Source organism: Aphis gossypii, chromosome X, assembly GCF_020184175.1.
Source record: "Aphis gossypii isolate Hap1 chromosome X, ASM2018417v2, whole genome shotgun sequence".
NCBI lineage: Eukaryota > Metazoa > Arthropoda > Insecta > Hemiptera > Aphididae > Aphis > Aphis gossypii.
The window spans coordinates 42,423,683-42,441,873 of record NC_065533.1 but is presented as its reverse complement, the minus strand read 5'-3'; the positions used below and the strand labels follow the sequence as shown (position 1 = coordinate 42,441,873).

At 25.0% G+C, this 18,191-nt stretch overlaps 1 protein-coding gene across 1 annotated transcript in view; it reads right to left on the bottom strand.

The window, feature by feature from the left end:
• Nucleotides 1–18,191, bottom strand: part of LOC114129343 (cell adhesion molecule Dscam2-like) — a 264,488-nt gene that overhangs the window by 70,039 nt on the left and 176,258 nt on the right. Inside the window, 1 exon segment of the mRNA XM_050205218.1 lies at nucleotides 5,988–6,165. Coding sequence (XP_050061175.1) covers nucleotides 5,988–6,165 — 178 coding nt within the window.

Genomic DNA, 18,191 nt, shown 5'->3' with positions numbered 1-18,191 from the left:
GATGTTATAGATTATAATAAAAATATAACTATAATTTATTACAAATTGTAAAGTGTGTACAATATATTATGAATTATGATACATTAATCACATTGATATATCTGCACAATAACAGAATATAGTTAGAATAAAAAGAAAAATTATAAATTCAAATTACTATTTTCTGGAGCAATGATTTATTTTAAATACAATTGCGTTTGAGTACAATTTTAGTGTATTACTTGTATACTGTTATGTATAATATTATTGATAGACAATAACCCTTAACAAATAAAAAAGTGATTTATGAATGTATTACGATTAACTGCAACGTTCTACCGCAATGACGATCTAATAAATACCACATATAATATTGTAATATGTATTTGGATTGACGTATCGATATTGCTTGAAAAAAAAACATGCTTGTGTTGGACAGACAAAGTTCTTATTTTAATGTTCATATTGGTTTTTGTTGCATACTTTAAGTTGTTTTATCGTGACATAGATAACATAACGCATAGTCCTATTAATTGAATGTATGAATAGACGAATTAATAAATTGTAGAGTGTAACAAGAAAAACTGATGAAATATAAAATTGACTAGTTGTAAAATTTATTTGGTTCTCGTCATCAATATAACACATAAGTATTTTTTTCTTTTTTATAAAAAATTCAAATATGTTTCAATAAATATTATTGTAATGTTGGTTTAGTTAGTACGATAGATAAAATACATTAAGTTAATTCTATAAAATAGTAACCATTTGAAATATCATTTAATAACCATAATAATAAAATAATATAATTAAAAATTTAGAAGAAAAATCTTTACTGCAATTTGATTTATTTGTGTTTTTTCTGATTTAATCATGGTATGCGTAGTAAAAACTTGCCTCTTACCCGTGAATTAAATTAATATAATTATTTATATTATGGTAAGCCTCATGACATATTACACAAACATTTTTTGAAATATGCAATTAAGATAACCAAAAAAGCTCTTAAATATACAGTTAACATAAAGTGGAAAAAATTGAGAATGGGTAAATGTATTATAAAAATATATACCTACTAAAAAAGTTATATGATATGAGACTTTTAAAAGTTGGTAAATTATACATTTTTTTTGTGTAAAACGGAAAAATTATTATGTAATTATTAATTAACGCAAAAATTGTTTAGAGATAAACTGTATAATATTTAATTTTATATCTTACTCGTATTCGATCGAAATAAATGTTCATTTAACATTCTTATATAAAATAATTTATAAGCTTATCATTCAACAATAAGATCATAAATATTTAACTATAGTTTAAAAATTATATTATATATGCTATTGATTATAATAATTTATTATATAATCAGTACTTATTTTCACTATACATGCTCGATCCATGACCATCTACAAAATAACGATTGATGATATGTAAATCAGACGTATAATATTATAATAAAGTCATGTCGTCAAAATTGATTGTAAATTGTGTCATGCCAAGAAAGGAGTTATCTCGTTTGTGATTTTCTGAGATTTATCTCGTAATATTGCCTGTTGTCATCATCATACTACTGGTTATCCATAATAAGATGTTATCGTCGTTTTGATGCTCTAACTATTCGTCCCGCGGGATTCAGGAATTCTGTGAACTTGAAACTGTAAGGTCGAAAACCTAACGAACTAATCAAGGTTTTTATAAGGAAAAAATTGTGAATATAATCATATTTCACAGCAACGATTCTAATTTTGAATTATTGTTGATCGTACAATGTTGGGCTAAAAAATAAAACGGTCGATGACATAAGTACTAGTTTCTTTGGAAATATTATTAATAATTAAATTAAACTTTTCAAGAATACATCGAAATACTATACGTATTATTCTTAACTTGAAGTTAGAAATATTTCTGTTAGTTGATTTTATCAATATGATTTTGCAATATTGAAAACGAATAGTATAAAAGGTTTTAAAAAACTTGATTTACCAATTTTTTTCGACCAGTATACACATCAAAAGAAATATATGATTATGTATGGGACTATATAATATTTGAATATGGTCTCCAGATGTTGATAGCAAATAAAAAATCAATTTCAATTTTAAGGCCGGAGCCACACATGACGGTTGAGCCGCGTATGTGTGAACGCGTATCAGGCGGTTGCATTTAAGATCAAAAAATTTGAATTTTTTTGAGTGGTTCTACCGCTGCGGCTAAACCACTATGTGCTAACCTAATCTAACCGTTGGCGTGCTAGGTGTGCTATGTACACCATATATTATATACTCATTGTACACTTATAAATTTCAGAAAGATTTAACGATGTTATTAACAGTACGATTCTTAAGCTGTAGACGAAAAATACTGTTAGGAATAACGGTCAAAGCTTTTATAACGCGATTTTCGTAATTTAGTAATCGGCTACTAAATCGAAAACTACAGACGCGTCAATCACACTGCCTACCAAATGTCTATGTTTCTATCACCACACCAGCAGTATACATGTTTGTTTTCATCGTTTCGTATACCCATGAGGCATAGTAGCAGGCTAGACCCATTAGCGCTTCTGCGGCGAGTAGAAGAAGAAACACATCTGACCTTTGACAGATAACAAATATCGTTTCACGGATACTCTAGGGAGCTACAACGGGAAAATTTCAGAAGTCGGCCAGCTTGAACTATTTCTTGGTGAACGGGGACAAAATATAAATGTACGCGAAAACGGAAATTAAAAAAATTATAATGATTATTGATTATGATTGAAAGCTAGGGCCAAGAAGTGGTATTTTGACGTGTGATTGTTATTAATAACAACATGGGAAATAGAAGACAATAAGATAAAAAAAAAAACATTTATTATCAAATAACTATACAATGATTACGGCAATCGAAAAAAAAAATTGATGATATTGTAAAAGAAAGATTATAACAAATATAATAAAGAAAGAGAAAAAAAATCAATGATCAAAAATAATTAATCTGTATATTATACTTCTTAAACCTAAATTTTTAACTAGATTTTGTATTTTCGAAATCCTTAATCTTCATCCAGTTATATTATATTCAGTGACCGCAATAACTTAAGTTAAGTAAAATCTAGTTTATACATAATACATGCATAGCTCGTCATGTTTAATATATGCGTTGGCACAGTATTATAAGTACAATGTTCTTATAGACCACTTTAATAGTCTCTACAGTACTATAAAAGCTTACTTTAAGATTCAAAGTGGAGGGATAAATTTATTTCAATATAATTGGGCATTTATATGTATTTTTTTAATGTCTGTCTTCACTTTTAAATGATTCAATCATAGGCCATTGAGCGTGATTTGATTTCTAGTATCAAATTAGATATTTTAATTAGATCCTCGGGGAATCAGAGTTTTAAACAAAAACAATTTGTCAAGTAGGCCACTCTTTGGATAGTTGAAGCTAAATTTACCTCATAATTTTGTAAGGAACTGCGTTTTGAATAATATTACGCCATTACATAAAAAATTGATTTTGAAACAGGACGGTCTATGTGCCAATACTATTATGCACATTTTATTAAATATTTATTTTATATTTATACTTAAGTAATTTATTTAACTCTATAAGTAATACCGTATAACATATAAACAATTTCTTTTGTGAAAAAACAAACTGGAAAATTTTCTAGTTATCTGGAACTCGTTTCATGTATACAATAAACAAGTGTTATTGAGTTTGTATTTAAAGAAAATAATAAATTGGATCGATTTCTAATGGAGCACAGAAGTACAGAACATAATATTATTTAATACAGTCACGTGAGAGTAAACATTTTGCATTATACTTAAAATACGAATTAACCTATATGAAGGTATCGTGCAATGCATTTATTTCATACAAATATTATTCACGGTAAAATTTAAAAGTGTGAAAATGTGAACCAAAACTACCTATGACATACAAAACCATACCCAGAAACACAGGACTCGAAAAAATGCAATTTGTTACCAAAAATCCGATACTGGTTTTTGTGTAAAACGTGTATGTACTTGTATTAAATTAAATAAATAATTTATATATGTATATGATAGTATATAATATATGGTATAGCTACGATATATTTCTAAGTATATAACTGTATTGGATAAATTAGCTATAAAAGTTCACCATGGGTATGCATTGGGTAACGGTAATATATTACGTTAGCTGATTTACTATTAATAGTAACCTAACCCCAATATTATAAATTTATAATATAAAGGTTATAACCGACGATTTTGAGTGTAAACTATAAAAAAAACTGCACTGGATAGTTTTTTATTTTTAGAAATGGTTTCCTGAGATTTAGAGCGAAATAATTTGAAAAGTGTACTTCAATCGAATTCAAAGTATATACGAGCAACGGTATACTACCGATACAAAACCAAATAATAAAAAAAACGATTTACCGATAATATTTCTGACTAATAAAACGTATACGTATAATAGCATTAATTCATCAGCAATTACGACGATCTTGTCTTTATAGTTTGTATAATAAATGAAATAAACATACTTAATATTGTTCGATGGGGTTTTCAGGTAAATAGTCATTGAAAAATTCAGATGGACAACAAACCATTATATGAATATGTGAGCAGTATCAGAATACATAAAATTAATAATATTCGTCGTTGAATAGAAACGGATTTTGAAGTGCCAAATGTCTACGAAACGTAAACGTATTGTTACTCAAAATGCATCTGTCAGTATTGCCGTCGTTTTTCGGATTGGAAAGCGAACAAACCTAACCGAGCTATATTAACTTAATATTACTTAATTTATTAAGTAATAACACACCATACATATCTATTATAATTTGGTTTGGTAACATGAAAATATCAAGTATTAGTGGTTATGATTATAAAGTACATTATAATCGATAATGAACACTAGATATTATTCCATTTGCGGCGTGCGTACTTTCACGGGGTATACTCCATAGGATGTGTTAAACTTAAAAAGATCTCGAATAATGCATACTAAGAAGAGGTTCAGTCAATTACGGTTCTGCAGTGAGTGTATTTTGTCGACAATGACAAAAACTATACATGAATCTTTATTTTAACTACAACATATCGTGGTTTGCAGTCGACCGAACAATTCGAGAGTGACAAAACTAGCCTGGTCTGTTGTAGTTTTAACAACAGTATTATATACTCATATTATATTGTATGTATTATCAGATCATCAAGCATGAAGTATATTATAAGTATTTTAATATTATTTTATGTATTTAGATATATTTTAAATAATGCAGATTTTTAGAAATAAGTAATTTCAGTAACAATGAATTTAGACTTGCGGAATAAAATATCATAGGTATACTACTATTATAGTAGGAAAGCAAATGGTGACGCATAAAAAGTTAATTTGGAAATAATACGAGTAAGGTTCTAGAACCCACATATTGATAACAGTTTCTTAAATTATTGGAGTTAGTGCAAAAGAAAATAAGTTTAGTTAGTGAGGTTTGATTGAATTATTTTATGATTAAGCGAAAGTTAGTGGATTTTTGCTAATCGATTTAATGTCTGAATTTTATTAACATTTTTTATAAAGATTATTGTTTGTTATATATTAGGAAGCGGAAACAATTTGATTAAATAAAAGTACTGAACCACGTTATATGTCGATATATAAGTATAATATAATAAGTATATTTTTTATAAGTTTAAAACTTTGTTAAGGAAGCGTGAATTAAGTGTATATTTTATGTAATGTGCAAATCTATATGAACTTCTAACCGGAATGGTGTTAAAAACAAGTTAAAATATTTACTCAGATTTTATATTTCAATAGGTACCTACTATCATCTTTATATGATCATAAATGATGATATTTTTTGACATTTTAAAATATATGAGACGAAATCAAAATTGAATTTAAATGTTCAATAATAGTTATTGATACTAGTTAAAATTTTAATTACAATTTCCGATATGTCTAAAATATTATATATAGTAATCGGTTACTTATGTGTTTTTACTCACCACTTAGCCTGAGTTCAGCGAACGAATGTGCCATTTCATTATTAAGCTTGTTAGTAACCACACACTGGTACATGCCTTGATCATCTTTTTGCACGGAATCCACGTTCAGCGTATAAGTGGGTGGTGTTGATGAGCTGGACTGACGAGGCACACCATCTTTCAACCATATCACAATTTGCTATATATATATACAAAAAAAAATTACAATTATAATATGTAATATATATTACATGTATATCTATATATATACTATTAGTTAGGTTGTAATGTAATTAAACTTTTTTTCTTAAAATATTTAATTAATTTAATACATATAAGTTAATGAATCTAAAAATATTAAATATATACACGTAAATATTGTATTAAAAAAATTATAGAAGTATTACAAGTTGATATTTACTATTGCTAATATGGACAGTTCTTATCAAAGGGTAAATTTAAAAAACTCAATATTAAAATATATGATACAAACTTCTTCCCAACATGACCAAACCGTTTCAATCTATTCTCTCACGTTTGTCTACATTTGGTGCTAATCTTATAATATGAATTAATTTCTTATTCTATAACCCAAGAAACTTTACACATCACTCCACAGCATTATAATCTGTGCTACATTTACCTATGTTCTCTTTATTATCCAATATATAGATTCATACTAAATAACCATCCTCACAACTGTTTTATAAAATTTAACTTTTAATTTCTACTGTATTACCTTCTAAATTATAAAAAAAAATGATCATTTATTCTTATATTTTTATTTTTAAATTGTTTACTATGTGTAATAAAAAATTATTTATTTTTTTCAACTCCATACAGGGTAAAATTAAAAATTACACTTGATAAATTACATTTTTAGATAAATAAAAATTAATTATTATAGCTTTGCTCAAAATTAAATAGTTGAACAAAAATACATTTAAAATTTAAATAATAATTTGAAACATGGGTAATGGGTATATTATAATAAAAGCTAATATTTAAATGTGTTTTTTTGTTTGGCCGTCTCCATCATAACATCGTAGTTGCATTCATTACATTTTATAAATGGATTTGAAATTTAATAGTATACTTCGATAGACTTTTATCATGAATAATAATAACAATACGGTATTACGTAGTTCAAATTAATATTACTATTATTACTATTATTAAACTTGGGTAGAAAAAAAAATAAAATGTATAAAGAATGGGGAATTCCAAAAGTTATCAAATATGCAAGATAAGTAAAGTATTTCACTAACGAAATTAATTCTCTCGTAATTAAAATACCTAAAAAAGAAAAAATGTAATTATTTACACAATATTTAGATCAAAATATTTATGAGTGTATACTTTACGTTATTTTAGAATTTTTAATTTAATGCTTAACCCTTGTTAACACGTGGTTTAGAATGCAAAACTTTTGAAAAGTTATGGATAAAGTTCACTTTGGCCTTAATACCTGATTAACATTGAAAAAAAATAGAACTTAAAAATTAATTTAAATTATTTAACTTTGAAGCATATAATAGGATTCAATACATCCAACATAATATTCAGGTACTTAATAATTTTATTTGTATTGATCTTGTCTATAGTTCTGTTTGATGTATTGTGTACATTGTAACTATCTATTTGACTATAATATGTTTTGGGTGATCAACGGCAATGTTTATTCCCATTATATGTAAATAACTCCTAAAACAATAATGCCTATGAGAGTACGTAAATAATATAATAACAGCGGTTTTAATATTAAAACGAACAATATAATACGAGTAACCAAACGCGACACGTGAAGCTGCCGATTCACGGTAAACAACAATTATAATGATAATGATATAAGGCAGTAAGTAAAATGTATCTATTGAATAATAATAATGATGATAACAACTATAATAAATTATAATATGATTTGATTCAATAAAAAAATATAATATCGTTTTTACGACCTTATTACATATTTTAATATCGTAATAACAATCAAAAAATAATATCGTTTCTTGTGTGCGGTAAATGCAACTACGACGTTATAGGCGCTCAGTTTATTTGGAATTCAAAGTCCAAGTAATGTTTCCAGCCAAAGTTGTGTTTAAAATTGTTTCTATGAACTCCACAGAACAATTTGATTATGTTAAGTAAAAAATAGATCGTCACATAACAATTGAAACCTTGACCGTAGAAAAAAATGTATAGTGGGCCATTACTAGCTTAGTCTAAACGTCTTTTTGCCCATAAAATTAATATTGTTATGTATACACTTCACACGTGGCGACGTTCGGTAATTTTTTTTTCGAGACAAAGTAAACGAAATAGATGTTTCAGTAGATTTCACTATACTTTGTTATATTTTTATAAAGGTAACATGCGATCGTGATCGTGTATACAAGCTTATCGCCAGAAATAATAGAAAGTTGATGCGGGATATGTAAGGACATGTACAAAGCCGGCTTTAAATAAATGGGAATAAGTGTGTAAGCCGATTATTTCACCTTTTTCCGTAACGTCAATACAGATTACTGCCTATTAGATTGTCGTCGTCTTTATATACTTTTGGTTTTATTCGATCGAGTAAAACAATAATAACAATTTGTTTTTGTATACGACGTCTCTATAAAAAAAATCATTGCATAATATTACCGTATATTACCTCTTCTAAGACCGTCTAAGTATCTTGTAGCACTCAATATATAAATGTCAATTAAATATAAATACAAAATCAATGTAATAAAATATTATCATTCACTGGGAAAAATTGATTTTCGGAGTTATACAATGAAATAAACCCAAGTAATTGATTTTAACATACGATCATTAGCGATTTTTTGTTGTACTATATTTTATTACATATATTTTTTTTAACCTGTGTTGATTCTGTTTTATCACGGAGTAACACAGTATATTATTATATATTTTGATTATTTAATAACAGTTTTAATAATAAATTATAGTTATATATATATATAATACTACGGTTTCCTCCGTGTGTTGTTACCAGTTAATTAGTAAAGTAAAATATATTATATTTTATGTATAAATGTGATTTCAATATACGTTAAATTATACTCTTTTTAACTAAGCGTCTCGTCCAATATTATTTGTATTCAAATCCTCTCATATTCCCCGCTGTTATATTGTATTAGGGGTAGACAAGGTTTTAATTGTTACCTGCCACGTGATAATACATTTATTTAAATCCTGATGAACTTTTACTTAAATACTATGTGATAAAATACATAGATTTTTATACCATTTTAGGAGTGTCATATTGTAATGTGACGATGTATATACTTTTTTTTTTAATGAAAGGATTATCTATTTTACAGTAAACTGTAAGGTGTATAATTGTTTTAAAAATTAAATTACATCTAAATTTAAATTCAAACGAGCTGCCCATTTATCTATTTATATTATCTTTATGTAATAATATGATGTAACCATAAGAAAAATATATTATTTTTCAGTATTCAAAAATGTTAATGATATTAAAGAACTTATAATGAGAAGGTACGTTTCAAAAAAATACATAAAATTAGTAATTTGTTATAAAATTATAATCTAATATTTATTCATTTTCATTATGAATTTATTATCGCTTGACTGCTATCAGTTTAATACATCAATAATAAATTGTACATGATTGGAAATTACTAAATAATATGTTTCATAAAAAATTTAAAATCCTTATTATAGTTATAAGACACCTGCTGGTGAAATGTTTGCAATATTCTCTTATACAATTTTCCCTGTTTGTTAGACATGGCGTAACTAAATTATGTCAATACCAGGTTTGAATTTAATTACATAGATATATTTTTAAATTCTAACGAATTCCATTATTTACTTATTTATTTTTGTTTTGTTAAATACACCCTATCGATAATGCTGTCCATTAGGAATGAATTATAGATATTTATTTACATAGGATTTGCATAATACATTATTAACAAATACACGTATGAAATAATACATTTGACTAAATGGTTAAGTGATGCTATATAATTTGCATTAATTTATATTGATAAATAATGTGACGGTGGTCTGAATAGAGTCAGAGTTATTATTTTCTAATAACGCGTGTTAAAAATACCTTCAATTATACATAATTACTAGGCAATATGAAAGTTTTTTGGAATTCTCTATCGAAAATAATATGATAAGTATAACCATAGAGTAGTAATTATTATTAATAAGTAAGTCAATCGATCTCGTGTTTATATGATATGTTAATATTTCATATGCTACGTCTACAAAAAACATTTGTTTCTAACTTTTGGTATGCAAATCAATAAAATTGGATACGTCGGATCTATTCAAAATTTAGAGTTCTTACTTATATATATAATTAAATTTATTATTTTTATGATTATTTTAGGAATGTTTGATAATACTAAAATATATCTTCAATTAATTTATAAAGAGTTTGTCATATTTTCAGTGTCTCTATTTGTGATTATTATTTAATATTCAAAATCGACAAAAAAATAAATAAAATATTTTTAATGAAGCTTAAGTAATAAGTTACATCAATGCATTTTCTTTTAATGATACTAAAATTAAATGAAGAAATATTTTTTTATATTTTCTTATAAAAGCCAAATTAAGAACGAAACATTTATTTTAATAAAGGAGTTTAACTGAATAAAAAAGTGTGACAAAATCTACAAATTTAACTGACACATTTGAATTTTTTTCTGTCATAAAAAATATTTGATTAATTAGCATGAATAAAAAACCGTCGAAGCTTCAATTTATTATAAAAAGGTTTTAGAAATACGAATAATAAAATTGGTCAAAAATACCTATATTTAACTTGTATATATTTCATAAAAATATTATAGATCCTAAAATAATTTTCAATAAATAATTTTTAGTTGATTTTTTTTTATATTTATTTAACTAAATTGATTGTTTATTCATTCTAATTTTTGGTTTGCTTAGAAATTAATTTACTAAAAATAAAAAGGTATTAAAATAATATAGATAATTTTTATGGTTAAATAACAAAAATTGGTATCGGATTAATTTTATATATTATTTATTATTTATTAAAAATTTACAATTTTTACATGAATAATTTCGACGTATTAACATAATAAAGGAGTAATGTATGAATGTAACAATAGATTTCAGTACAGGTTTAAATTTTTAAATGTATGTTAAGTCTTAGTTTTTCGAGAAAATATAATTTATATAAAATATCATGTTTAATAATTGGGACTTCAATAGTAGGTAGCATGGTAGATTATAAATCAAGTCAGGGATTCTTAGTATAAATATATCTTGGAAAGTTGTATCATTCATAGAAAAGATAACGGCAAATAAATGATTATTAAAATGACATGCATTGATGCATGTAAATAAAATGAAGACTTGAGAAAACAATTAATGAATAGGTAGTATAAACACCGTAACTTTGGACATTAGGAAAACTGTATAAATAGTTTATCACCGACTTCAAAATTGCAGATGACATAGTAAATAATAAAAAGAATCCATCATAACTCATAAAATAAGTAAATTAAAACATGTCAAAACCTACCAAACACGTGGTCTGTGTTGTAATTCAGTTTTGTTTAATACAAATATGAAAGTATAATGAATATAATATAACGATCTACAATTTCAGTTTTATAATAATAAATAATAATAAGTATTATAGTAATAGTAATCCTAATAAATAAATAAATTAAATATTAGTAATCAATTTTATTTTAAATTAATTAGGTACTCTGCCCAAATATAGCTATTTGATCACGTATGCTATTATTATAGACAATTAAAAAAAAAAAAAAAGGAATTTGAAATTTTTATATAAAATATCATAACATAAAATCAATACCTATACTTTATAGATAACGCATATTTTAAGATATTTATATTTTAGCAATAGAATATTTCAAAATATGCGGATTCTACAATTGATCAGTTTAAATAACAAATTAATTTTAAAATTGCATATACCTTAAAGTTTAAAATAAATTGCTTAATATTCACATATACCTACCATAAAAAGCGAAACATTGCGAATACGGAACATAACGTGATATTATACATACAAAACCGATACACATAATTATTCTCCCCTACAGACGTTGGTGAATTTTTTTTTATTCACATAAAAAAAAATGGTAATTGGTTGGTGAGAAACTAGTAAAGTTTTGTGTTCACATTATATGGGCTTATGAATATTGGACTTTATAAAATATTGTGTCAACTTAAAATGTCTAATAAGCCAGGGATATAAAACAAAGATCTTTATGTGACAATATTTACTCGATGAAACGATTTATATTTTATGTTACATTATCCAAAACAATTTCACCAAGAAAAACTAATAAGCAACCATGTCGTAAGTGGGTACTTAGAATTTTATACACTACATATTTAACAATATATTTTATCGCCTTGCCCACAATAGTAAGGAAGTATGTAAATATATTAATATGTTTAACTACATTTATTATCCTATAAGATAATAATTAATAATTATTGTTACAGTTATGTTGTTTAAAATAATCGTGTTATGCAAGCTTAAATACTAAATACCTATTTTAATAAAATATAAATTTCTGGTTTTATATTATATAATATAATGTTAATTATAATTTTTTACAGGGATTGATAAAAAATATTAAAATATGGTTTGTTGTATACTTTTTAAAGCAAATAAAATATCACTACCAGAAATTATGCCTGACTAGGACAATGTTTTTAAATAGAAAATTTATTTAATTTAAGTCAATAATCATTTTTATTTATTAAATCTATTTAGCTGCTAATTTACCAATTATTTATATCGACAGAACATCCTTCATTAAAATAATTAACGGTTCTCAAATTATATTCAAAAATTTTGTTTTAAAATAATCTACAGTTTCTTGTAAAATAAATAATAAATTAAATGATTGAATTTTATGAATAAAAGTTCTAAAAGGGATATTTAGTCTTTCATAATTCGGTCAACTAGCAAATTTTAATGGACTTTGTTGTTGGTCTAGTATTATAAAATTTTGTTTCTGTATGACCACGCTTAAGTATTTATAGTTGTATTTTGAATGATCTATAAAGTACACAATTCAAATTTGATTTGAGGGACGCTAGAATATTGTTTATTCTAAAGTGGGCTGAAAGGGTTTCACTCTATATCTTTGACGTTGCTCTATAACATAATCTCCAAATTGAATTAATTTATTGTATATTTGAACTATGTAAATGAATACATTAAATGACTTAACACGATAAACGATATTAAAACAATGTTATTCATTTCTATCATTTTACTTTTGTATTAATATAATCATCAATATTTATAAATACTGCATTATTACATTGTTCATTCATTTTACAAGTATACCACTGTATTTTACTTCATCAAACAATTTTTTTCTTGCTAATTTAAATATATTTTTTGTGTTTTTAAAGAATTTTGATGTGAAATTTATCAATTAAATATGTATAATTTTTTTTCTAGAAAAAAATGTGTATATATATATATATATATTATGTTAAATTGTTTTCTATCATAATTCTCTTATTTACAATAATAATTATGTATTGGAAATTTTCGGTTCGAGTTAAATATGTTAAATATGTAACGAGTTTATTTTAAAGTAGAAACTTTAATATATCATTAATTTATGTTATTTTTCCATAAAACAAAAATGAATTTTTAATTTATTATTTTAAATTCACACAATATATTAGAATTATTAGTTAAATGCATAGAGCTTTTATTGATATTTGCATATAAAATCAGAATAAAAATATGTTTTGAAATTGTTTAAACATTAAATTCCTCGATTTTTCAAAGATTTTAACCACAATTTTGACCCCCCCCCCCCCATCCTGTTTTACAGTGGTTTAATAAATAGTTAAATTAAATTATTTACGAAAAACAAAACAAAAAAAAAAAAAAAACATTTTAATATGTTTGTAAGTTAGTGAAGATTTATTGTGTTCGAAATAATCATAAATATTAAAATGGTATTCAGTTAAATAATTAAATTTAAACTTCAAACATCTTTCATTATTTAGGATAGCAAAACTATTACAAAGATTTTTCAACTCTACAATCATTAAAAACGACGACTTTCAAAAACTGAATTACCCCATTGAAATGTTTAATTCTTAATAGCCAGTAAATGCTTTAAGATTCATTAATAATTAAGTAACATAAATTTATTTGATAGACTTATTACGGAGAATAAGTACGACGACTTACTCGATTAGTGCGTAGCAATTTCGTTCATTAATGTTACGATTAAATTTTATAATATTTTAATTTTGGAGACATGTAACATAGTACATAGTATAATAACAATAAAGTATGTATAATATATGTTAATTCATTTTGTCAAATGTAACGAATTTGTAAAATAGTATTTTATAAGTTATGTGGATAAGTATAAAGTGTAAAAATATAACTATTGGATGTTTAAATATTTTACATAACACATTGCTTTTAATTGTTTATCTTTTATTGATCTTCAGATTTGTACATCATGTATATAAAAATAGAAGATAATATTATGTTATCTAATTATATAATAAAATTCTACTAGAAAATATTGAGATACACATACAATTAATATACAATGTTAAATTACATAATAGGTACTGTTAAATATATTAATCATATTATGTAAATAGGCACTTTAAAATATAATTATCATTTTATTTTAATCAAAAAATTAACTTAAAATATAAGATATTTTTCCATAGTTTAGATTGCAACGTCTGAACAGACATAATACTGTCAAAAAATATCTTTTTATACAAAACAGTTACTGACCACTGCCATGAAGTTATTTAAATACTATGGGTTACACTGAAATGTGATTTTTTTATTCCGTAAACAATAATTTATATATAATATTATATACTAATAAAAGATAATAGTGAATTTTTTTATTTTATAATTTTGCACAATACTTATGTACATCGAATAACACATTTTTTCAAAAATGTATTTATTTTTATTTTAATACAGATAATTATATGATTAATTGTACGTGTCTTATTTTACATTATTTTTTAAAAATGTGAGTATTGAATATACCTATAGGCTACCTATAATGAATAATGATATACTACGAACATTGCGTTTCCGGCATAGTACTTGGGATGCACTTGCGTATAATATACGAGTTTTTAGCTTCGGTTTTCCAATATATAAAAAATAATAATAATAATAAAATTGAAATTGATTCTTTTGTCCCTCGCCAAAAAAATACGCGCAAGTGCGAATAGGACTTTATACAATATTATATAGTCTATGATTGGGGTTGAAAAAAATGTATAGATATAAATAGAAGGACCCCTTTGCTATAAATTCGTTTTCTGTACCCGTGAGTAAAACATCGAAAGCGCTCTCCAGTTTTGGTTTCTTTTTTAAAAGACCGCGAGTGGCCCAATACCCGTATAATACATAGTATGTCCGTGTGTAGTGTTTTTTCTCTGTCTCAGTCTCTCTCTCTCTCTTTTTTTTTTTTTTGCTGAAACAAAGACGTAAGATTTATTTACCAACATGGTTCCTTTTTCCATGGTTATATATATCGTTCTTTTTCGCTCAATGGTATTTAGGTCTAACGTGCTTACGTAGCTCCAGAGTATCTCACATATTTAAGAGTTCAAGATACTATAACAAAGGCGTTTAGACGAGATAATTTTGAAATTTTGTTGACCTCAGATATTTTATTTACAATTATTATAGTTTAACGGTATAAAATAAACAAATAAAAAAAGGTCATGAAAAAAAAAAAATTATAATAATATAAATCTATCAATATGTATTGTCGTTATTTTGTATACAATTTTGGTTTTCACTGCTGATTTATTAGATACCTTACTCGCCATAAGTACCTAATTAATTATATGCCATCTCTCACATACATTTTAGACAGAAAAAATATGTTTTCTATTGTTATAAAATATTTGACTTAAACATTATTATTTTTTTATGAACCCTAAATATTTTGATCAATTAATAAAAATACTGACACATCTCTTATTTTCCAATTTTTCTATACTTATTTCAAATTGTATTTTACTTAAAGTTAAAATTGTTAAATAATAATAATGATAAAAAAAAAAATAATAAATGGTAGATAAAAATTGAATTCTTATTTTTAGTAGTGTAATGATATGCTCGATTCTACATATCATGAATTTTGTAAATCCGTTATTTTCATTCAATAAAATATATAACGGTCAAGTTGTCGCACGCATGTAATAAAATCTAAAATAACCCCAATAAATCAAGTCACTGGTGATTGGAACGATTCCTATTATCTAGTCACGTACAGGACACTGTACGGGATTATAACGGCGCAGCGCAACACATGCAACTTCTTTCATGTGCCGCCGGAGACAGGGGATGGTCCGGTCGGGGTCGCTTTCACCAGGGAAAAGGACGATTTTCTTTGGGGACAACGACTCCTTTGATCGGACCGCCGATGGCTCTGGCGGGCCTGACCGAAATCGTCTCCTCTCATCAGTGCATGAGCACCCTCCATAGTGAGAAGTGCATGAGCACCACCCAGACAGACAAGTGCAGGAGCACAGCTGAATTTCTCACAACCACTCAAAGGACATTGCCTGCGATAACTTTGCTGTTTCTTTTTCATATAACGAAATTTGTCAAAGTGTTAAATTATTTCTTTCTTGAGTGATAAAAAAATTAATAAACTACATCCTTGTCACGTCGACCACAACCAGAGACAGCTGCGGACAAGGTAAGGTGCATGCGCACCCACATTTAAATAATAATAGCATTGTAGAGTTTACTTGATCGTTCTCGAAGCTCGACCTCGAGAACCCTCCGACCATCAGGAGGAAGGTAATTCCGCAAATTTAGAGTAATAAAATATAGGCTAAAATAATCAATAGACTTCTAATAACTTACAAATATATTTGAGGCAATCATTCAAGGCTTGTGTCCCTTGTGGTTGCCGATACAATTTATTCTAATTACTTCAATTAAAACAAAACTATTACTTTCATAAAAATAAAAATATTAATTAACATATTAATATTTTTACTTTTACTAATATTTATATTTTTAATTACTATATTATTAATTTCTTTATTTTTGCGTTATTACAAAGTGGCGCCCAACAGAAGTTCAGTTCATTTTTTCAAATAAACTGAGAATTGATCAAGTACACTTTACTAAAATACTTAGTTATCTTATATATCATATTACTAACATAAGTAAAAAAAAAAAAAAGTATATATAAATATATAACTAATTAAAAACGGGATATAATCAAATTAAATTTTAAGAAAATCTTACTTCTTTTTATTTTAACCCGTAAATATCATAATATCATAAAAAAAAAAAAAAAAAAAAAAAATAATAATAATAATATATATATACTTGTAAGTCTTAGAGAATTTACAAGCATTTAATACAAAAAAAAAAAACTATATTTATTATTTATATATACTTGTGTGCATGAGCGCATGTTATAATTATAATATATATTTGAATGATCATTATATATTATAAAATTAACAGACAATTTCTAGTATTTAAATAAAACATTTTATTTTAATCCGTAAATATCATAAAAAAAAAAAAAATAATATATATACTTGTAAGTCTTAGAGTATTTACAAGCATTTAATACAAAAAAAAAAAACAGCTATATTTATTATTTATATATACTTGTATGCATTAGCGCATGTTATAATTATAATATATATTTGAATGATCATTATATATTATAAAATTAACAGACAATATTTCTAGTATTTAAGTAAAACATTTTATGTTAACCCGTAAATATCATAACAAAAAAAAATAATATATATACTTGTAAGTCTTAGAGAATTTACAAGCATTTAATACAAAAAAAAAAAACCGCTTTATTTATATATACTTGTGTGCTTGAGCGCATCTTATAATTATAATATATATTGAATGATCATTATATATTATAAAATTAACAGACAATATTTCTAGTATTTATGTAAAACATTTTAATTTAACTATTCTGTTTGCTTTTAATACTTATGAATAATATATTATATATATATATATATTTACACAATAAGTTATTTATGCTTATTGTATAATAAATTAACTATACAATCTTAAATGCTTTATAAAAACATTATACTAACACAATAATTAACAACATAAAAATATAAATCAAATATAAAATTAGAAATGGGTGACAATAGAAAACCTTTCTTTAAACCTGGAAAATTTTC